The sequence below is a fragment of the Pundamilia nyererei genome, unplaced genomic scaffold, assembly GCF_000239375.1.
Source record: "Pundamilia nyererei isolate P.nyererei 1_Seehausen unplaced genomic scaffold, PunNye1.0 scaffold00100, whole genome shotgun sequence".
In the NCBI taxonomy this organism is placed as follows: domain Eukaryota; kingdom Metazoa; phylum Chordata; class Actinopteri; order Cichliformes; family Cichlidae; genus Pundamilia; species Pundamilia nyererei.
This window is the reverse complement of record NW_005187501.1, coordinates 1,539,745-1,563,360: the sequence shown is the minus strand read 5'-3', so window position 1 is coordinate 1,563,360 and position 23,616 is coordinate 1,539,745. Positions and strand designations below refer to the sequence as shown.

Genomic DNA, 23,616 nt, shown 5'->3' with positions numbered 1-23,616 from the left:
TACTGAACATGACAATGAGTTAACTGTGCTCAAATAACCTCCAGTGTTACCAGATCTCAATCCAATAGAGCACCTTGGAAGAGGAAACACATCATGGATGTGCAGCTGACACTATCATGTCAATATGGACCAAATTCTCTGGGGAATGATTCCAGCACCTTATTGAATTTATGTCACAAAGAATTATGGCAGTTCTTAAGGCAAAAGGAAGTCCAACCCAATACGATCTGCGTGTAGATGAAAAAAAATCAGTCTGGCTGTGAAAGTATTTTCTAATTTATGCCGTGATAAAAAGTGAACTTAATTTTCCCTCAGTAAAAACCTTTGACTCTAATATGTCAACAAAATGTCACAAGAATAAGTGGGATTTATCCAATATTCATGTAGCTGTAATGGTAATATCCGCAGATTAACAGATATGTAAATAGATAATGCATCGTTTACATATTTAAAACCTTATTTGCAATACACTTTTTTTGAAATAATAAACTGGAGAGGTTTCATGCTGATTTGATCTGGATGCAGGTGACTTTCATAGTAATTAACTTGAGAGTGGTGAGTATCCGTCTGAGCACACGCAGGTGCACAGTAGATGCTCAGTGATCTTTAGTGTTTTTGCGTGGTTTTTCTCTACGATGCCTGAATGGGCAAACACGGGGAGGGGGTGTCACAGGTGTGGGAAATGAGGGTATCTAAATGGTGTGGGCTTTAAGAAATTCCACTCCTGCTGCAAAACAACATTAGGTCAAAGAGTCAAAGGCACTATCAGCTGGTGTCATGTCAGCCTGGTATTATTAGAAAGCATTTGATATTTGAAAGAGAGATTAGTCATATATGACTGGTTGCGTGGCCACATCTGCACATGAAAAGACAACAGGGCAAGGTATTAGAAAGTGAGGATGCGCTCAAATGCGTCACGCTGAGACTCATTTAGCCGCCAATTGTATATTTCCACGCATATCTAAACACAAGCAATTACACACATGGCACCGTTCTAATCCAATCCCCTAATTACACTATTTCTGTATTTTGACATTACTTACAGGGAGGTAATCATATAGGCATCCTTTGAGCCAGTAAGTACAGTTTAAGCAGTAACAGATGTGAGGAAAGCGGGTTGAAAACTTAAGCATAAGTCGGCTGAAAAGACAGAAAAGTTAGCATCCCTTCAACTTGACTTCACTGCAGCTTTTGCAAGGGATTTTATCAAGACATGCTCGGGCACTTCTCACTAGCAGTGGCTGGGGAGTAAGCAGAAATGCACCCTCAAAGGCCATTACGCCAAGCTGCTGCAGTGTGAACTGGAGGTGTGTGCGAGGCAATGATCCAGTGCGAGGAAAGAGTTAACTGCATAAGGGGGAAAGATAAACACATTACTGCTTCGCTAGTCGCCGCAAGTAACATAATGAACTCCTAATCGCTGCTGAGGGTGTAATTCATCTATGAAATCAGCAGCAAATTGAGATGAGGAAAATCAGCTTCTGATCCATCTCATGTGGTAGCTTAGCAGGAAGGATATTGAACGGCGTGCCTCTCAAAAGGTTAGGAGCAACACTTTCCTGTCAGCATCGATATTCTGTCAGTGGAAAACTTCTCCTTGGCTTCGTCTCGTACTCACGGGCCTGCTGAGAAGCACGCGCGTCCAGCGGATGAACGTATTTGTATTCTGCGCGTCGCTGGCCAGATAAGCAATGACTAGCAGAGAAGGTCGGAGTGTCATATTCTCAATCAACTCCAGTAGCACACAATGTCAACTGCTTTGTTGAGTAGAGTGCAGCTGTCAAGAGATGGAATGTGTTGAATCAAATTTCTATTTACCCCCTCATTTCTCTCTGCATTCCTTCTCTTGGTCCTCATCGTTCTCGTCTTCCACCTTTCCACCTGCCCAAACTGCTTGTCTCCCTCTCCAGAATAAAGCATAATAGTATATGTTGGGCCCCAGGCATGAGAGCCAAAATAGCATCTGGAGCTGCCAGCATCCCCTTGTGTATCTCTCTCAGGCATTCAAGGACTCTGGTGCTTACCATCAGCCCTTCCTTTGTCTTTACATGTCTATTCCCTGAATGTCTGAGCTATGTAAATATGAACTCAAAAAGAAAAGAAATCCATAAATCACGTAGTCACTAAATGTATGTGTGTGTTTGCACGAATATGCACATACATGAATATGTTTGAACAAGATAAAAACGGGGCCAAAGAAATCCAACCATCCATCCATCCTCTTCTGCTTATCATTATCAGGGATGCAGGGGGCTGGAGCCTATCCCAGCTATCATACGGCGACAGGCAAGGTACATCCTGGACAGGTCGCCAGGGCTAACACAGAGAGACAGATAACCATTTTCACTCGCATTCACATCTATGGGCAATTCAGATTCACCAATTAACCTAACTCCACTACTGGGGATGGTGGGGCCAAAGAAATGAAAGTGAAATGTGTGAGGAGGGAGAAAGAGACAGACAAAAGAGAAGTCTGGTGACAAAGAGAGAGAGAGAGAGAGAGAAATGACTCACCTTCTCCGCTGACTGTGCTGTGCCAAAGAAAATCGGGATGAAGGCCAGCCAGACGATGCAAGTTGTGTACATAGTAAAACCAATGGGTTTGGCTTCATTGAAGTCTTCTGGTACATCCCTCGTCTTGATAGCGTAGATAGTGCAGGTCACCATCAGCAGGATGCTGTAACCCAGTGAGCAGATTATCTGTAGGTCTGTGATGTCACACTTGAGCACTCCGCGGGCCAGCCTGGGGTTTATGGTTTTCTGTTCATCGTAGTCGATGATAGTGTTTGGAGGGTCAACAGCAAACCACACCAGCACCCCCAGCAGCTGCACGCAGATTAGACTGGAAGTGATAGCAATCTGGGAGGTGGGGCTGATGAAGCGAGGGGCTGTCACTGTCTGCTTCCCCTGCTCGAAGATCCGATAAATACGGTTGGTCTTAGTAAGCAGTGCGGCGTAGCTGATGCACATGCCCAGGCCCAGAAAGATCCTCCTGAAGGCACACACGGCTACGTCAGGCTTGGCAATCATGAGGAACGTAATGATGTAACACAGGAAGATGCCAGTTAGCAAGACGTAGCTCAGTTCTCTGCCCGATGCCCGCACGATAGGCGTGTCATTGTAGCGGATGAAAGTTGCCATGACAAAGATGGTGGCGATGATGCCAAGCATGGCCAGGAAGACGGGGATAATAGCCCAAGGGGAATGCCACTCCAGCTTGACAATGGGGATAGGTTGGCAGCTTGTTCTGTTGGAGTCCGGCCTCATGTCATAGGCACACAGTCTGCAGGAAGTTTCATCGTACTGGTACTGGTAGCCATCGCAGAGCTCACAGTGCCAACAGCACGGCATGCCCTTTACTTTCTTCTTCCTCTCTCCAGTTTTGCAGGGCAGACTGCACACAGAGATAGGCACCTCCTGCTCCCCATCTGGCCACTGAAGCTCCTCCAGCTGGGAAAAATGTGAGACACCACAGGATAAGGGGTTAGCAACAGTGAGATAAGCAAGTGATACCATGTGGGTATTGGTAAGCAGCTGTGTTTTGAGGCAACATAACATTAAATTATGATTTTCCTTATTTTCTGCCATATATATATATACACCGCTACAAGGGTGGATACTCATAATAAACACGGCCAAAGTGTTTGAAAGCTTTTGTTCAAGTAATCCCCTGAACTAAAAGCCCCCTTGATGTATTGAAACAGTTAATAAGGTGTCTTATCGCATCATATTAACTTCTCACTTGTTGCTATATTCTCAAGCTTATGAAGTTGCATCGCAAAAACAAAGTTCAATCCAGTCTAAACGGTAGGGGGAGAAAAATGTGTAGAAAAAAAAATGATGAACCTAATACAGCACAACATCTTTCCTGCCAATTTCTTGGAGGGATTGCCTTTTCTAATACTTGAAAGTAATTGAAATCACCATGGCAACAGAGCCTACCTTTGTTCAGTGAAATAAAAATAAAGTGATGTGAAATGCAAAAGACATTATGTTTTAATACAGGAGCCAGTGAGGTATGAAATACGTGATGAGAAGGAAGGAGAATGGGATTTGGGATTGCAAAATGCTTCGGTTAGACTTTGCACAGCCATTTCTAGTTATGATTGAAAAGTGCAGTATACAGACACACTATCTGAAGGTCTAAACCAAAGAGGCCCAAAGGTGTTTCATGATTTAAGCTCAAACTATAGCTTCGATGTACAAGCCAGCCCTTTAAAAAAAAATCCAAGAAGAAATAGAATTTTAAGACTCTTACATATTTTGCTAGGGAGTTAAAAAAAGAAAAACTTTCAAAGTACTCTGAGCTGATCTTTTTATTTATTATGAAAGTATACTGATCCGTGACTTTAAAAGAAGCAGAAGATAAAAGATACACCAACACGCTTTCGCGGCAATATCAGTCATCAGCAGTATCACAGAACTAAACCGAGTCCAACAAAAACAAAAGGCATTCGTATTCTGGGGCGCAAGTTTTAAGCCTGAAATACATCAATGTGTCGAGGTGTATAGAGCAACATAACAATCACATGAAAATGAAGAGGGATTGAATTTAGTGATTATTTTTTGTAGCGTGCTTTGATGTTAAGTGTATTCATGACTTAAAGACTCCCTGTCGAGTTTCTGACTTCCTTGTTGTTGAGTGTCCTCATTTTGTTTGTCTCAAGTGTACTCATAAAGACGCACACCAATATGCATGTGTAGTTTAGCCGACGTGTTCCCACTGTTTCGCTTATCCGGTGCAGATGATGGCAAAGAAGACAATTGGTTGTTTAAGGGAGATGCACATACATTACAGACTTTTTTCTCCTGGCCCATTACGGGGCTTCAGGGTTGGCCATAACTGCCAGAAATCATGAGATTACTTCCAGAGTCACAATTTTGACTGCTTAAGTGCTTTTGCACTGAGAAGTAAGGCTAAATGCAGTGCATCACATTTTCCTGGCTCGTGCAATCATAACTGTCAAAATTTGAGTGTGTAGAACTGCACACATCTCACACTCAATGGCTGTCAGCTTGGCCATCCAACAGCTTTTACCGAGAAAGCTCGTGAGTACTGACGGCAGTGCAGCGCGAGCTAACAATGAAAGATTTACTAGATTTACTTTTTTTTAGGCATTGACTTTGCTGGTGTTGTGGTATTAAAATGGTTTTCTTCACTGTAGAAGAAGTTAGTACTATGTTTGGTTAAATGTTCAACTTGTGAGCGCTATGGAGACAGTCATAGTTAAATGCTGCCGTTGTCATTTCCCATAATTTCGCGACACTTTGCTGTCAAATTAAATCTCTCAACGTATTTTCCTTTTTTTGTGGTTTGTTTTTTTAAACCATTTGATCAACAAGAATGTGTTTCATGCTTGACTTAATAAGATAATAATATCTGCATTACAATGAGGGTGATTATCACTGACGTGCCATTTATTAGACTTCAGTGATACGCACAGTGCGTTTTAGTCCGTCGGACTGAATGTTTGTTTTTACAGAAAATCTCTACAAGGCAGCATCAAAGACCAGCAACATTTAGGAAAAGATTATCTGTTTTTTTCTTACTTACTTATTTATTTTTGGCTCACCTGCTCAATAAATATGAAGATCGAGCCTGCAGCCTTAACTTAAACCAGAGACATCACATCTAATACTTATGTGACTGCCAGACTTAAGGAAAACACAAGAAATCCTTCATCATCCGCAAACATCAATTTATCAAATGTACCATTACTTTTCTTTTTTTGTAAGGTTTAGAGAAACAAGATATAATGAGACAGTTAGTGAAATCTTTTTTTTTTGTCCTTGCTTCCTGCAGCTCAAACATTTCTAAGGAAATATTTTGACATTTTTGAAAATACACTATTTGTTGCAGTCTTTCTGTAGACTCAAATGGGCTTTAACATATCAACAAAACAAAAAACACTTGTTACAAACTTCAAACACTTATGGCTTTACAGTCAGACTCTTTAAGATTAACATGGATTGGTTTAAAAAAATTGCACCAGGTGCAAATACCATCACATATGACATGAGTCTGGCATCACCTCAGGTGATAGCATCACCTCCTCCACATGTGGCAACTGCCATTAATTGCACATGCAGATATGCACCCCACTCGCACACAAACGCGCACTCTCACACAGCTGCAGTGTGTTTGCGATGTGTGCACCTGTATGACGAATGTGTTGTTTCTGTGCTGTCTGGGTAGATTATCATCTGCCATTTATCTGAGGGCATGAAGGTGCCACTTGTTATTTGGACAATGAATGGTGCTCTCTGGAAAACCTCCCGATTACACACAGTGTGGAAACAGTAATGAGACCAACAGCTCTGTTGCCATGGAGACCAGAAACAAGATTTTTGACACCTTGGACTTGCTATGGAGGCTGCTATTTGGGTTTTGTTTTATTTGTTAATTTTACAGTTAATTTGAGTTTCTGCGAGCTGGAACAGCATCGCATTGAATTTCTTTATTGATCATCGCAGCGTGTATCAGGGTGCTCATTCCAACGAAACCTTTAAATTAGACGGCGCTTACAGAACACAGTAACACCTTCTTTTCTTTTTTTTTCTGCATTAGGATATAATTGTGTTGTAACAGCATTTGGTTTGTAATCACACTAAAACAGAACGAAGGAGAAATCTCCAGCAGCAGACGTTGTTCCACCTGTTCTATCAAATGCATTTGGTTTAGTTTAATTCTTGTCATCCCCGAGAACCATTATGCAAATGTTGACTCATCGGTATGTAAATGTCATGCTTTTTTTTCTTTTTTTTTTCCTAATCTGAGTTACAAAGAAATTTCAGCTCAGGTTTCATCCTATCATATGGTAAATGTCGAGCCATGTTTGCCTTGAAAAAATAAGAACTCATCAGTTTCTTTATTGCCCACATGAATCACCTGAGCCCATTTCTCGTGTTGTGACAGTGAGATCTATTACAGTGGCATGAAACCAACTCCCTGCACTTAAAAAAGCAGCTGCAGCCTCCAGCTTTGCACCTAAACCCTATATTAGACAGTAGGTGAATTTAAGTTCCAAATGCAAAATCCATGTTGCAATTCCATGGGTTCAGCTTTCATTTGGATGTGCCAAAAATGTCAAACAACTCACACATCCACATATTTTTAGATTAATATCCTTCCCTTTCCCTGTAACGCACCCAGAGCCGTCATACGGTTTAACTTGTACTTTCATTTCATCTGATAAAATGTGATCATAGACTTTCATCATGTAGTGCAGGAAAGCTAGCGAGCTGCAGTGGGAACACGGAAGGTGTGTATTTCAGGTGTCACCTTCCAGCGACATCTTTGGTAGCTCTCTGCTGCCACAACACAGAGTATATGGACTGACATAAGTTAGCTTCCACTGTACACCCTCAGTCCTCCAGAAGATGCAGTGAAAGAATAATGATATGCAACATCAGTGAGAGCTCAGCTAGCTGGTTTTCTTTTTATTTCCTTCCTTCTTTTTTAATATTGAACTCCCAAATCGTGTTGCTTCTGATGTATTAGTCTTGCCCAAACATTCTTTCACTGGTGGAAACATATCAGATCTTTTTAATAACATACTAAATGTGACCAACTAAAATCCTTTTATCCCTTTTCATGCACTAGATTTAAAATAGTCTGGTTTCCCTGCATATTTTTTCTTTCCTATTAAAAAAGCAGCTTTCAGGATATTTGATAACTTTTAACAGAACCAAGTTTCAATTATGGTTATAAACATTTTTTTATTAAGTCTAAAGTAACTTTGTGTAGGACTTTGGAATATGTTTAACATTTGGCTTACATTGGAGAGCAACACATCAGTTGAAATGTGTGTGCGTTTCTCTATTTGTTGCTGGAGGAAAATATAAGACCTGAAAATGATGAAATATTGTCTGCTGGGTAAAGCAAACACTTTATTTTGCATGTTAAATTGCAAACGCTCATTTTCTCCACCTGAAATACATCAATCAGAGTGGAAGTAAAAATGTCTGCACCTGATTTGTTTCCATAGTTGAGATGCAAAAAAATGCACACCTTGAGAGATTTCAATTTTGGAAAACACAAAGTCCTCGTGCTGTAGAATCGGCACACACATATCCCTTATCATCACGCATGCCAACATTTGCAAACGCATGCCTCTTGTCTGTTTCATCAGCGGCTGTAAATCATCATACCCTGAGCTGGAGGTTCTCCACCCACTGCCCTACCACTTTATACTCTGGGGTAGAGGAGTTGGTCATCTGGAACTGGAACAGGTCATAGCGTCCTGGAGCATCGCCGTTCTTGTTAAACACAACAGAGGTGCCGGCACTGCCTGTGCAGAGCAGAGCAAGAGAGAAGATGCAAAAAAAAAAGAAAGAAAAAGTGTTAGACGTTGGTGTGGAAAAACAAAAAACCCTTTACCTCGTTGCTCCCGACTCCTTGGTGGCCTACAAGGACAAAGCAAAGGAGTCTGTGTGCCTTTCTCCAAATATAAACCTCCAAAAACAAAGACGCATATCTTGAACCTTTGTGATAATAACAGACAAAAAAAGTCTAGAAAGCTACTAAGCTCCCTACTGACCACTATAACACTTTCTTACCTGCTTCCTATTCATCATCACGCCTGCACAATGCCCACTGGCAGAATATATTCTCACATTTAAAACATGGTTAGTCATGTGGACTCTCAACTCTAATATCAAGAACTGGCTGCTGCTCCTTAAAAACAGCGCACACCTCCGCAGATTAAAAGTAGTGCTGCATTTCAGTCACACTCTGGTCAACAACTGGGGACGTAAGGAGGACAAACAGGTCAGCCAAAGCATCTTCCAGTCCCCATCCGCTCTCAGTGTGCAGCATCCAGGCTTAAGCGGTGCCCTGAAGATTTCACTAATTAGCTTCCAGATGACTGTGGACATCTGAAACATTTAAATATCTAAGGTTTTCCTTATTTGAACTTCTGCAGGCTCTCGAGCCTGTCAGTTATTTTAACACTGGTACACGTGTTAATGTGTGCACATTTTAATGCAAATGCCTGTCAACGTGAGTTCTCCTTTACAGCAGGGAGCGCTGAATGACATTAGCAGAATAAAGGTTGTACTTTATTTCATACATGAGGTCTGCATTGTTGATGAGGTCATTTCTACCACCTCACAATGCAGGAGGGAATGAAAAAAAACTGCTGTATTTCACAAGTCTGTTCACCTTGGCAAAGCATACAGTGGTTCACATGCACGGATGGCGATACCATTTTTGAAATGGGACAGGGGGAGCCTGATGACACTTGGCATGGGAATTAAGTACTTTAATAGCTCTGGCTATAATAAGTGAAGAGAATGGACCACGAGCATATGTCCACAACACTTTGGGAACATGTTGTTTTTTGTAACTAGAACAGAGCTTGTGGCTTTTGGATGGAAGGCCACCGCACCTTCTCCTTAGTTTTCAGCCAGAAGGGAATTTCATCTCCCTCCAGTTAATTTTTTTTTTCCAAGGACATTTGTCATTGAACACTCTACAAAAGTTTCAGGCTAAAAGTCTCTTGTTAAACAAGAAAGGCAGACGAGGCGAGAGAAAATCCAATTTCAGAGAACAAAATAACCAGCTTTTTAAATAAAATACTGTGAACAAGCACCCAAATTTTCTTTTTGACTTTGTGACACGATTGTGCATTACAAATGAAAGTTTGTGGCCCTTACAGTATCGATGCAGAGACACGAATCTCTCCCATTTTGCGGTTATGCAAAGTGACAGCACCATATATTCCACATTACCACTACAGAAATAGCAGCAGTGGAGCCATTTGACCCACTGATGTTTCAATTTAAAAGTAGAACACTAATTCATAGGCATCTGTGTGTCAGCACAGAAAATGAAGTGGGACGGGTGTTCAGAATTAATTCAAGTGTATTGTCAAAGGCGTACTGAAAACTCTGTCGATATGAAAACCAAACCCAAACCGGGTGGGCGGCAGTCACCGTCATGTCACTTCGGCTTCCACCAAACAGAGAGTAGACTTGTTGACACAGTGTATAAAGATGTTGACAAGGTATTGACACCAGTGAGCAAAAGCTGTCACAGGGTTAACATTCTTATTGCACGCCCCAGCAAAAATATATAGCGTGCGCAAACACACAGTCATTCAGTAAAGTCACACGCATGATTGGGCACTTGGCGCTCAGTTTCGGCTTCAGAGCAAATAATTAAGTGGCGTTTCTGTGTGCGCAGATAAAAGGACATTAGAAATTAATTTTTATATTCTATTGCCTGATATTTTCAAGGGAACAAAATGCTTTGTGTAGAATCCTAAGCGAGAATGCTGTCTATGATGAAAGATTTATGCATTTGCATGTGGCTCTGAACTAAGACATGACAAAAGTGTACTGCTGCTGTGCGGTGCAGAGCAGTGTGGGTGGACTAGGGATCCACTGCTGTGTTTCTCTCGCATCATTATTCTCTCCTCTTTTTTTTTTTCCTTCTGCCTCTCATTCTTCAGCTCTGTGACTCCAGCACGGTGGGGAGATCAACAAAGGAGGTTTACACTCCTTGGCTCTCAAACACGCGTTAGCAGCGGCACACACACACAGGATAATGTGCATGGTTCCAGTCTAAATGCAATAAGGGGCAGCGAGATACGCCTGACAGAGCACCAACAGAACAACCAGTTATAAAAAGGTGTGAGATACAACAAGGCAGGAAGAGGCTGTGGAGACTGAAAATGGAAAATCTTATTTTTTGGTTCACATGAACTTCTTTATTTGTCATTACCAAAATGAAATGTTTTCTAAGGCCAAATGACAGAAAAGTCAGCAGCATGAATCCAGATGGTTATCGAGGTTGGGCAACAGCTTGTCAATCCAGTGCATGAATCTGCACTTGGTTAAGGCCTTCTTGAAATATTTATATTGCTCTGTCGTTTGCATATAGTCTGCTGCTTTAGTTCCACCTTAAACTCAGAGGGCTTCCTGCCTGCTGGAACTCTGCACTGCTGCCATAGCGACAGTGTTAAAGAAATGCAGGCGGCTCTAGCCTTTAGCTCAATAACACAAGTTTGCTTTCACACTTTTTTAGTATAGAAGTATTTATATGGTGTAATTAACCTTGTTAAATTTCATCACTGCAATGCTTAGTGTCAACCAAGTTTCACATACACATACTTTTAATGCATCGGGATAATTTTAGTGCATAATATCACATATTACCCTTAATATTTCTACTGATATAATTTAATTTTCAATGTCAAGAAATATGAAGAAAATAAAGCACTGATTTAATAAAAAGTATTATCTGAAATCACAGCTTTCATACTGAAATCAACTTCTGCAGCCAGAGCCTTGCATTTTTTTCAGTTCCTCTGTGTTTACCAAAGTCTATTTTTAATGCACTGAATATGTTGCTTCATTATGATGAGCCTTGATCTTATATACACCAGCCTGCTGCTGTAAATACTCACTATAGCACCAAACATCCATCCATCTGCAATTAATACTAGTCCTTTAGTACCTGAAATATATGTAATAGATAGATATTTTCTTAGGAACATTAAAAGTTTGTAAAAATCGCATGTTTTCAGTGACAACAGTGAGCTTGGTGATATCCTACGAGTTGAATTTTTGCATTTCATCGTTTTGCAAAAATTATTTACAGAAAAGATTCTTTACGTGACGCCTACAGGTCAGAGTTGGTCCTTTTGGTGACCATACTACTTTATTCACCCACTGTTTATGTCATACTTTTACACAGCAATGCAGGACAGGACTAATTTCTTCTGATACAGCAGCTATAGCACACTCAATCGTCCTAACACTGTCAAATACAACCGGTATTGAAAACTGCAACAGCCATTTCACTGATGGTTAAAAAACTATAAAGAAGCAGAAAATAAAAACCCATCTTCTGAATAGACGCATTTCAAATGCTAACAAAAACTGTTTGACGATTCCCTTTTTCCTGTGCAGCCCTCAGTCAAATGCTGCCTCCCAAAATTGGCACTCATTCATTAAACCTGGTTCTCAAAGTTTTGATGAATGCGTATTTGCAATAACAAATTTTTAAAGCAATTTAGTTTGGTCTGTTGTTGCCTGGATGATTGCAGTGTGTCATTAAATGTTTGTCTTCGCTCTACCTTAGTTAGTGTTTTGTCCTCTCTCTCTATGCTCTCTTTTTCTTTCCTCTTGTCTTTCCCTCCCCCCTCAACCGGTCACAGCAGATGGCTGCCCCTCCCTGACCCTGGTTCTGGCACAGGCTTCTTCCTGTTAAAAGGTAGTTTTTCCTTCCCAATATCCCCAATATACCTATAAGTGCTTTCTTATATTTCTTAATTGATATGGTTTTCTACAAGATAGAGTCTTTAACTCACACCCTGACGTGACAGCTGATGTGATTTGGGGCTACATAAATAAACCTGAATTGAACTGAAATGCACTGGATAAAAAAGCAAAGAAAATCAGAGCTCTGTGGGAAAGAAAAAAAAGAAAGAACTGTGTTGCTCGGTGTATTACTACTTAAATAACAAAACACTGCATAATTATGGGATTGTTGTGAAAACTGTTAACTCTTCCCTAACACACGCCTTCTGTTTTGACTGAAAATGACATTGGGGGGATGGGATGTGACTGAACAAACAACCTTATTTGAATAGATAGAACTAACACGAACAACAGGATCTCTGAGCGAATAATGAAATGAAATGGAAATTTAGTCTGATTACCACGCTAGAAATTTAATTGTTCAAATTCCTGGAGCTGCACGTGAATTAATAACAGCAGTAAATATGCGCTGCAGGTTCAAGGAAAATCAGAGGGTTGATCTCTGTTTTAGAGTAATGAATGCATTCATCTGAAAGAAAAAAGACTTGTGAAACTTTCATCGACTTTAATGTTGCAGTAAAATAATATGCGCATATTACTGTTTGAGTCATGCTTTTAAATAAATGAATCGAATGTTCCTGTTAATTTTCAGTTATAAGATATATGTTTAAAAGACTGGGTCTCCATCCATCCATACATCTATCTATCCATTTTCGTATGCTTATCGGTTTAGGGTCGTTGGGGTGCTGGTGCCTGTCGTGAGGTGAGGGGTGGGGTACACCCTGAACAGGTTACCAGCTCATATTAACACCCGGCCAATTTCGATTCACTAAATAAGCTACCATGCCTCTGGGCTGTGGGAGGAAGCCTGAGTACCCTGAGAGAACCCCCTCACAAGCTAGACGGCCTGTGGAATTGAACCTACAATCCACAGGAGAGGATATGCCCTTCCTAAAAAAAAAAAGAAAAGGAAAGGAAATACTGCAATCTCAGGTAAATCCTTAGTACAATGTACCTTCTGAGTAACGTAGCCAGAGGTACACTATTCCTACATATACTACACTGCAGGATTTTGTCATACTACTTAAGGAAAGTGTCATTTTTATCTGGGTCCACTTCTAAAGTTTTGAGAGAAGATTATAGCCGTGCTTGAATCACTAGGATCTAAAAGCTAGCCGAATCTTATCTAGAACATTTTGTGAAGACACCGTGTACTTCAAAAGAGCCTTTAATGATCACAGGCTGACATGCATGCCAGCAGATTTGTAATGACAAAGGTTTCTATGTTTTAAATTCGTCTCCCAGTCTCTCTTCTTCCTTTGCTCTCTGCATTTTTGAACAGCTGTCATTAAAAGCCGTTCGGCATTAATTGTTAAGGATCCTCTGATTTCTGCACAGGGATGAATAATGTAGTTATTCAAGCACAGGTAGGCCCATCAAGTATCATATCAATGCAAAATGTTACATATCTGACACATAAAAACAGAGGAGGTAGCCTGAAATGGCTTTTATGGCCATTAAGTTGGTTTTTTTCTTTCTAACTCACATGATGTGCACACAAAGCAACTAAAATACTCAGGAATTAAGTGTTAATTAAAGGAACAGTCTGACACTCATATTTTAAATATGATTAGTCTTCTTATTGCTACAAGTTCTAATAAAATACCGACATTATTTTTTGTCTTTATAACCACTTTAACACATGCACTGCTTTCTCAATACTGGCTGTATGCAGGAAATGCAAATGTACAACTGAGTCAGATAGGATACTAAATGGTCTTGAGTTTCCTTGGATAAAGTCAGTGAACTATCTAATTGCACTCTGGTGCGAACAGTACTGATAAATATGCAATAATCCATGTGTTTTGTCTCCTGCCTTCTCTATCCAGACAGGTCCCCTCAAACCAAAACTAATCAGACTTGATTCTCCCAACACTGCCTGAAATTCATGTGTCACAACTTTTAAAGTGAGAATGTAGCTGGACAGTTTGTTGGAATATCGAGTGAAAAAAGAGGAAGCTTCTTTGTTTTTGTCCAAAACCTACCAGCACCTGTAAAGTGAACAATGCAGACCCTGCTTTTGCTTTGTTATCTACCAGAAACTTTATATAGTCTTTCCTCATGGCCCAGCAGTAATCCACAAAACCGTAACAAAAAAAAGACACACTGAGAGGAACCTGGCTTTTTAAAACCACAATATGCTCAAAGATGATTAATCCATTAATGAATAAATGTTTGCACAGCTTCTCTTTCAGCTGATTCTATTATCCACTCGCTCAAAAAGAGAGCTTGAAAGATGCTGGACAGAAACCGCTCGTGCTGTTAAGTAAGAGTAGCTGATAATTGAATTTTGACATGGTTTATTCTCAGGCGTACAAGCTTTAAATGCAGTCCAAAATTCTAAACACTTAAGCGATACCATAATTGAGTTTGTTTTTCTTACCCGCGCAGCCTGTAAACATCCGAACTTTTACAGCGTGTCACTCACCGTTGAAGCTGGTGTTGCGTATGTAGCTCAGCAGAGTTTTTCCCTCTGCTGCCTCCAACCGCGGACAAACGCCAGGATGATCAGGACATAAGTCCCGGTGCATCTTGTGGAGAGCGTGGGCCATGGCGTACACTGCGTCAATCACAAACTGCACTTTGCCTTCCTGCTCATACTTGGAGTCGATCCCGATGCGCTCCTGGCCTGAGGGAGGAAGACGAAGACGAAGACTAAGAGCCAAATGCATTATGAACCATTAGACGTTACATTCCTGCAGCTCTCCCTGTCATCTCCAGTTCCTTTTTTCATTCCTCAATTTGCCGTTTGTTGTTCTTACTTCAGTTTTGATTCTGAAGGAATTGCACCTAAAGCGACAATGTGGCTCAGGAAATAAGAAAACACATTTAATTCCCACGTGGAAGCTGGATCATGAGAAAGTGTTTATGACAAATACAGCAAATACATTTAATTACTGCAGGGCATTAGAAAGTAATAAACGCCTAATAATTGACCTCATTTGTCCCATCGGAAAGGTGATGAAGATCATGAACTTTAGACTCTTCTACAGGGGCCCCCCGCCCTTTGATACCCCCTTCCCCCGGTGGACTGCCCTTTCACTGCAGGCTGCTGTAAAGGTTCTGCCTCGTCCTGCTGCCGATACACCGACTGAATATGTAACGTACAAGCTCGACAGGATTTTTGTTGTTGTTGCAAACTCAATTGTATTTCAAAGGGTGAAATTATGGAAATTATAACAACAAAAATACTACATCTCCTTTTAATGATGATAATCATCATCATCATTATCATCATAATCGAAATATTCACACTCCTACTTAACAAAAAACAACAAAAAAAAAACCTGCACCATCAAAAAGGAGACTGAACGATGATTTCCTCCTCAGTTATAGCTGCTCACAGGAGACCTGAGTGATGATAATTGGCAATACAGCATAAGTATCTAAAGAATGCAGAATATTTCAATAAAATAACGAAGCTCAAAAGCGATCTGCGCTGACATTCTAGCCCATTTCTAAGAACATACATTTCTGCCCACACATGACCTTTTTGATTTTCTGAGCTCGGTACAAGCTGCTCAATGGACAGTCTTTGCAGGGAAAAAAAGCCTGTTGTTAGTATTTAATATTCATAAATATCAACTCAGCTTGCAGTTTGAAAAGAGCCAATATATAGGCATTTGTACAGCCATTTTCAGGGGAACTGAAGAAAACATAAAAGGCATTTACAGTCATTTTACAGAGCTTTTGTGGGGCTCACTAAGTGGAAGAGTATTGTCTCTGACACATGATAAAAGACACCAAACAGGCGATTATAAAGGGAACAAAATCCTTCAGGAAACAGTAATTTGTGTCACGCTGCTATTACCATCATCACGTATGCAAGCAAGATTAATAGAGCATCCCACATCACAGGCATCATCCACATGGATAATAGATGCAGTGCAATGCCTGTCACACCGTTGGCAGGCAAGTTTAGGTAAAATGAGCATGCATCACTGTAAGAAACAAGCCTTTCATTAATACTACTAGTACTAAAGCAGAAGACATAGTTTTCTGTCACTTTCCAAGCTAAATAAATTAGTCTCTGGCTCAGTTACTGTGCTGAGCTGCCAAGGTGACTGTGTTAAGGGGGGAATTGAGGGAATATGGGATTAAAGAGTTACAGGACATTAGCCACAAGAGGAGACAGTCTGCAACTGTAGAAAGACACGTGGTGCATTATTTTTCTAATAATAAACTCTGCATGTCCTGCACCCGCTGGATAGAAACACCTGGTGTTAGACTTTCTGGATACACAGCAGACAAAAAACCCCAAAACTAAACCCTAATCGTTTACCTGCAGCTTCAAGTGCAAGCAAAAGGTCAAGTTCGAATCAACCGGGCGCTGACGTGGGAGAGTGAAACTACGCATCACCTTTTTAGTGTACCGCAGAGATGCTCATAATTGGCGCGCGTACCTGTGCATTTTCGGCTGGTATCCTCTTTCTTTGAGGCGCTCAGCAGCTTGCAGTTGAAGTTTTCCTCCCAAAACTCGGCAAACCAGACATTCCTGCGATTGTTCTCGAGGGTGAGTGCAGTAAAGTATTCATCAAACCCTGGAAGAGAGGAAAGAGGAGTATGGCTCAGTTCCGGACCAATTACCAACCAATTCAGGGCTAGAGGAAATGTACTGAAACTTTAAGCTCGGTGGTGGTGGTGCAGTAGTGCTGGTTGCTAGGTGTAGGAACAACACTACTTCATCAAAATTTGACTTTAGTGGTTCCTCTTCCTCTCAAGCCCCGTGGAACTTTAATCACTTCTTTCATCTAGGAAATTACACTAATTAAAAACCAGGATGCGGAATAAATAACGCAGGGATAGTAAGTGATGCCAAAGCCCGCTTCCTCGGGCTACGAGGAGCTGTAGGTGCTGAGCAGGTTTTCTTCACTTCATAAAATCCATTACAACGGAGATGGATTGAAGGCGTGATATATTAACTTAACACATATTTCAGCAGGGCTTTGGTGCCTGTATGAAGAATCATCTTTATGAGAAATAACCTGCTGCAAACAAAAAAAGAAAGCCTGTGTGGTGATTTTTTTCTCTTTTCTGTGAAACTTTACCACCCAATGTGGGTCAGCGAAGCGAGCTGGGACAAAACTCCCCCGCAAGCACCATGGTGCAGTCATTTTTTACTGTTGTTTCTGAGCAAACAGCTCTATCTACAATGGGGTTGAACCAGTTCTGGAATTCTGAGCTGATATCTATGTTTAAAATAACAATCTGGATAATCTCTAATGGCCATAGTCACGTCCTTAGTTTTGCTTTTGTTGTCATTTCCCCTGCGATAGACTGGTGACTTGTACCTCGCCTGTCGCTCAGTCGCAGCTGCGATAACCTACAGCCCCACTGTGACCCTGCATTGGATAAGTGGAAGAAAATAGATGGATGGATGTTATTTCCCCTTTTGTGCCAGAAAAATCCAGAAATTGTCATTCCAAAAATATTGCTTTTCACTGTTTCAGTCTTTTAATTCTTCATAATGCCACATTCGAACATTTAAAATCAAATTGATGCAAAGCCACAGATAAATATCAGTCATTGCCACTGTTAAATGTCAGCATATTTGGCCGACAGGCTGATGTCGTCTGATATATTTTATAGCATCCCAAATGACTGGAGGAGAGTCTGAATTCCCCATTTTAATGTCACTGTGTATCCACTCTTTGTTATCCAGTCCCATTGGCTGAGTTGTGGGTAAAGGTAATAATGGCTAATCAGAGCTGAATGACTCAGCTGATTTTCCTTTCAAAGACCATCAATAATGCATGGTGGATTAATAATTTTCTCACTGCCTCCAGAGTGTACATTTGTCCTGGCTAGACCTCCCCTAATTAAGGAAAGCTTCATAAAACCCAGCCTTTCAAATTTCCTCAATTGTAATGATGAGTGGTTATTAGGCCTGTGACACTGAACAGAACTTAAAATAGATGGCACATGCTGTGAATATTTCTGTGGTAAATTTTGCATGTCCTGGCAAATGAAGCTATATAATTCCCTTGTTCGCTTCCATTTTCTTCAGGGCAGACTTCTTCAAACTGCAGTTTTAAAGAATAACAGAGTCGTTAATGACATTTCATTTAGACATTAATGATATAAAATGTTAAAATAGTCCAAAAAAAAAATTGTGTACTATTAAGGTTTTTCTCAAAACCACCATTAAGCGTCGTTTTTGATAACGAGGCAGTGCTTCTGTAATAATTTTAATACCTGTGATGACTTCCAGAGATGAAAAAGTTTACAGTCACTTATTTCTGTGTTTGAGAAAAGAAAAAAATAAGTCATTTTATTCTAACTGACTTTAGTTTGGTCTTGTGCAATCCACAGCCAAAGATGGGAACAAGGACACGCTGGTTCTCTGCAGGATGTCAAAAGTCATTCAGAGAGATGTAGGAAATTGTTTGCTGAAGCAGAAATACATGATGCAGAGGGAGGTGAAGTGGGTAGAAAGAAAGTAAATAAAAATATGTCCTTGTTCTTAATAGTCTTTGAAGATTGCAGATTTTTGATCAGTACATGTTCAATGATGTTACAGGATTTCTACAGCATACTTTTTTCACTGCAGTCCAACCTGCTGGATGACACGACGGTTAAACGTAAAAGCGATCTTTCACTTTGATGAAACAACAAAGAACTATGATTCTGGAGCATTTTAAGATCTTTTCAGCTCATTACTTGGGTTTTATCATTTTCAATATTGACTTTTGCCTTTGAAGATGAATTCATTTTCATTAAAAACAACAATACACTACCCGTGAGGCACCCGGGAGTACTCGTGCAGCCGTTAGCAACTAGTGATTGAACACTGAACCAACCTTTGGTTAGAGCCATGATCCTAGAAAAAGGCAATATGCACCATCTGAACTTAATAAGGTTTCACGTTTATGTGACAGAACAGCAAAGACGAGACAGGAAAGTGGGGAAAAATGTACGACCTGGTTAAATGGCACAAAGAATATGTATATGTTATATGATATATGTGCTAAAACAATAAAAAAAATTATTGGACCACCATTAAATGTAAGATTTACACCACAGTTGTCCTAAATTAACAGTACTGGTAATTACCAAAATCATTTTTTCATGTTTCTGTGATGGTTAATCTTGCAGCATGTGCAAGCTCTTTAATCAAAATTATATTTTTAAAGCTGAAATATAATTATTGTTGTTATCCATTCATTTTCAAATTTCCTGTTTAACAAAAACTCTGTAAAAAAAATTTGTAAATCACATTATGTTTTGATTAGGTTGTCAAATTACAGTTATTTACTTTCATTCCTGAATAGAAAAATTAGTTTTGAATGTTATGCTTGATTAATTTCTGATGTCTCAGAGAAGTCCAGTGTGCCGGCTCAAATTTGTCTTTATTTTTTGCCAAATATATAATAATAGAATTTTTAGTGTTTTTGACAGAGTTCTAAAATATTTGTGTTTTCTTGTTTTTACGACAGGGGGTCCAATAAATGTGTTAAGTGCTGTATGTGTTTCAGAATGTTTCAGTCAGTAACTAATGCATATTTTTAATCTGCCAAACCATAATCATTTACTCCGTAATATAGCAGTCAACATGTTTGCCTCACATGTAAAAGATCCCAGATTCAAGACTGAGAACAGACACAAACTGGGGGGAGGGTGACAAGCTAGTGTAAACCCCTGTAAAATGGGAACCTCAGAAAGGATTTCTTTCACCATCAACAAATAACACATTACATATTGCACAGCACAACCTTAACTGGAAATCCTGAAATACGCCCTGTTGTGAAGCCATTGCTTCAAACAGCTACAAGGATAAATGTGCAGGCTGCGCCACCTTTAGTTTTCCAAGACCTTATGGATAAATGGGAAAGGGGCTCTTTCTGTCACAATCAATGATAGTGAATGAGAATATATATATATGGATATGCTAAATCAATTTCAGTGTGTAATAGTGCCAGAGCAGTACAGTTCAATATGTTATACAGAATGCATATATCTCCCAACTGTAGACATAATTTCCTCCCCAATTTTTCACCAATGTGCCTGAAATGCAAGAGAGAAATTGGCCTTTGGTCATGTCATAAGCTGCAAAAACACCATTCTAATGTATTATCAGACAGAATATATACTGGGCTGAAAATGGAGATGGACCAAAGTCTATTATTTTAGGTCTCCCTGGTAGATTCATCCCAATGAGAAAGAGAGGATTGTACTGTATTATTCTGAAAGGAAGAACCTCTTACTGAAGTAGATTAGTGAGAAAGAACCAAGTATTAAAGGTTGGCATAGAGTGTCGTTAGAATATCTCACAAACATATCACATTCAAAAGCAGACCAATTTGGAAAACCTATTTGAACTACTCGAGACCTAATGTATCTACCATCTGGCTGCAGAGTTTGTTTGCTAGTTTCTTTTCTAAATGTTCTGATAAATGAAGACTGATTATTGTCATTTTTGAGAAGCTAGGATGATGAGTTCTGTTTGTGGTTTACTCACATAAACGTCTTTGTTTATAGATTTCAGAATGGATCCATCCTTTTATTATAAAACTGAAAAATTTGAGGATTAAGTGTTTAAATATGTATATTTTTATAGTTTTTCAAATCATTACAGTGCAATACTTTGCACGATTATGGATATACTTATAAGCACAAACACATGGCTGTTACACCTGTTACACTTTTTTATATATATTATACAGGATATTATACACTTTTACATTTTTATATATGATTCTTACTCCTGTTTTTTTTTTTCTCTTAGTTTAGGTAAAAGTTTTTCTAGTATGTTTCTCACAGTCGGGGGGAGTATTTTTTAGCCGGAAAAAACATTTCACTGTATGTTGTACCAGCTATAACTACATGTGACAAATAAATAAAGAATTGAATTGAATTGAATAAAGAATTGAATTAAAATCAAATGCATGAATCCACCGTCTCCTGGTGAGCACTTTAAAAAGGGTGAAGCTGAAAGTACTTATTCCAATCCTAAACTAATGAATGAATTGAAATTTACTTGATAACCAAAAATAAAGGCTTCCTGTGAACACCATTGTTTTCTTATATTGGCTTGCTGTGTAAATGAGCAACTGTTGGCAAATTTATGCGTCATAAACTCAACAGGTAACAATGACAGCATTGTATTCACAGTATTTAGATTGATATCGTACTTTCTTGTTTTTAGCATTGTTGACTTTGAACTGATGAACAAATTAATCAAGCGGGGGGGGGGGACACGACACCCTTAATGAGCGAAGCAACGTAACAAGAGATGCGGTGAAGACTGTAATGTGAATATCTGTGTGCCCACCTTTAATGGACGAGCGTTTCGGCAGTATAGTGATTGCTCCCACTGCTACATCCTCAAACTGGTTGATCGGGCTGCTTTTGGACCCCCAGCTGTCAGATCCAATCCACAGGAAATGGCCCACCTGATTGGCTCTCTTGGTGGCATTGAGAACTCCCCTGCAAGAACATTCATGTTTATTAGGAGAAAGCAAAAAAGGCATGTGCAATCTAATATCTATTACACAGAGCGTCAGCCAGCTTTAAGAAGCTGTTTGGACATTACAGCCATCTCATGCACAGTTCTCCGGTTTATCTCATTAAACCTGAGACGACAGCTGTTTTGTGGGTACGTGTTTATCTGTTACTTAAAGAAAACAGACATTTTTCCTGTCTGTTTTCCTTTTTCCTTCACTTTCACATCCACTTTTTAGTCGTTTGAGCTGAATTTGCAGTTACCACAGTAAATGTTTGATTCTGTGTTTCTTTACGTAAACACTACCCATGGGGCATTGTAAATGAAACAATATCTCTGTTGCTTTGTTGTGATCTGTATTCCCACTTCTCCTCAGAGGCATGCTTGTGTTTGTGTTGTTACAGGTATGTTTGTGTTGCAGACACAGCCCGTGCACATGGTAAATCTGGGCCTCTAGCCTTTCTTCGGGAGCTGCTACTTAGAGATTAAAGACCTCGACATGGCAAATCATCAGCATGCCTGAACAGACATGGGTGAAGCCAGAATGTGCGGCGCTGCTCACCGTATGTCTTCTTCGCTGGCAAAGATGATGACTGCCCGCGAGTGCTGCGTTTCCAGCAGTTGTTGGATGGTTTTGTCGTAATCTTCCAGCTTGGGGTTGTGTGGAATTTTTACAGACTGGGCGATGCAGATTCCACCTTTTTAATGGGAGAGAAGTAAGAAATGATAAGGCCTCTGGGATGATCTCACCCATTCACCCGCTCTTACACAGAGATGTATGCGCACAAACACACAGAAAAAGCCCAAGGTCAAAATATTTGCTTTGTTTTCTTATCCTCTATGAAAATCTATGAAAACAGAGCTGAAGACTCTGCTGATTTTAATGAAGCTGTCATGCGTGCTACACAGTCTAGATTATGTATATTCTTACTGTGCCCACAGTAACATTTCACTATAATCTGCAAACCACAATAGTATGCAATATGAAGCTCACACTGCGCCTTCTAACCGAGCATCAGTCTCAGAGTGAGGGAATTATAAACATATCAGCTATAACAAATCCAATAATCCACACCAACAGGGACATAAAGCTACAGATTTTATATTATGGATTTGGGAAAATCCAGCAGCTTGTCATTGAATTTTCATTTAAAGTCATTATCAAACAACTCTTACTGGAACCTGAACCAATCAGATAGCACAGCTGGCAATAACAAACAGAGAGCATATTAATACAGACAATAAATCACTCTCCGACGGGTCATCACTAATGAGTTTGTACTGGATGGAGGGCGCTGATTGCTTTAGAGACTAACTAAATACAGCAGTTGCTAAATACTTTATTTGGCACAGTATATCATCAGAACTGCCTTTTAGCACATGACTAGATATTGCTTTCTTTTATTCATCAGCCAGTTATTGAATAGAGAAGCAAAACTATAGCTTTAAAAAAAAAAAAAGATTTTTGGCCTACTCTGGTGTGGTAATTACAGGTGTGGAGGATAAGATAACCTCTTAAGCACTTTGGATAAACAGATAATATGATCGCCTGTGCCAGAGAACATCTTAACCACTTTGGCCCTAGACTGAAGCAGCAGCTTTTGTCCCCCGGTGAACAGCAAACGTCTACCGAAACAATTAAAATTATTCCCACTCAAGCATTTTAATAGTCCGAATAACCTTTTAGTTTGAGTTTCTCTGCATAGTTAGAGAGGTGGAAGGAATCTCTTAATTGCCACTCTCTTCAGCCTCATTACTTTAATATAAACAGCTTTTCGCTGGGAGATCACACGTCTCCAGTCAAGGTTTACTGTGGCAATTTCTGACGGCAGAAGATAAGAAAATGA

At 39.9% G+C, this 23,616-nt stretch overlaps 1 protein-coding gene across 1 annotated transcript in view; it reads right to left on the bottom strand.

Annotated features, from left to right (window-relative positions):
- LOC102206781 (metabotropic glutamate receptor 7-like) overlaps window positions 1-23,616 on the bottom strand; it is a 74,239-nt gene that overhangs the window by 16,061 nt on the left and 34,562 nt on the right. Inside the window, exons 4-9 of the mRNA XM_005740467.1 lie at window positions 22,332-22,467; window positions 21,599-21,753; window positions 16,731-16,868; window positions 14,756-14,956; window positions 8,152-8,291; window positions 2,515-3,450 (exon numbers count right to left, since the gene is read on the bottom strand). Coding sequence (XP_005740524.1) covers window positions 2,515-3,450; window positions 8,152-8,291; window positions 14,756-14,956; window positions 16,731-16,868; window positions 21,599-21,753; window positions 22,332-22,467 — 1,706 coding nt within the window. The remainder of the gene's footprint in view (window positions 1-2,514; window positions 3,451-8,151; window positions 8,292-14,755; window positions 14,957-16,730; window positions 16,869-21,598; window positions 21,754-22,331; window positions 22,468-23,616) is intronic.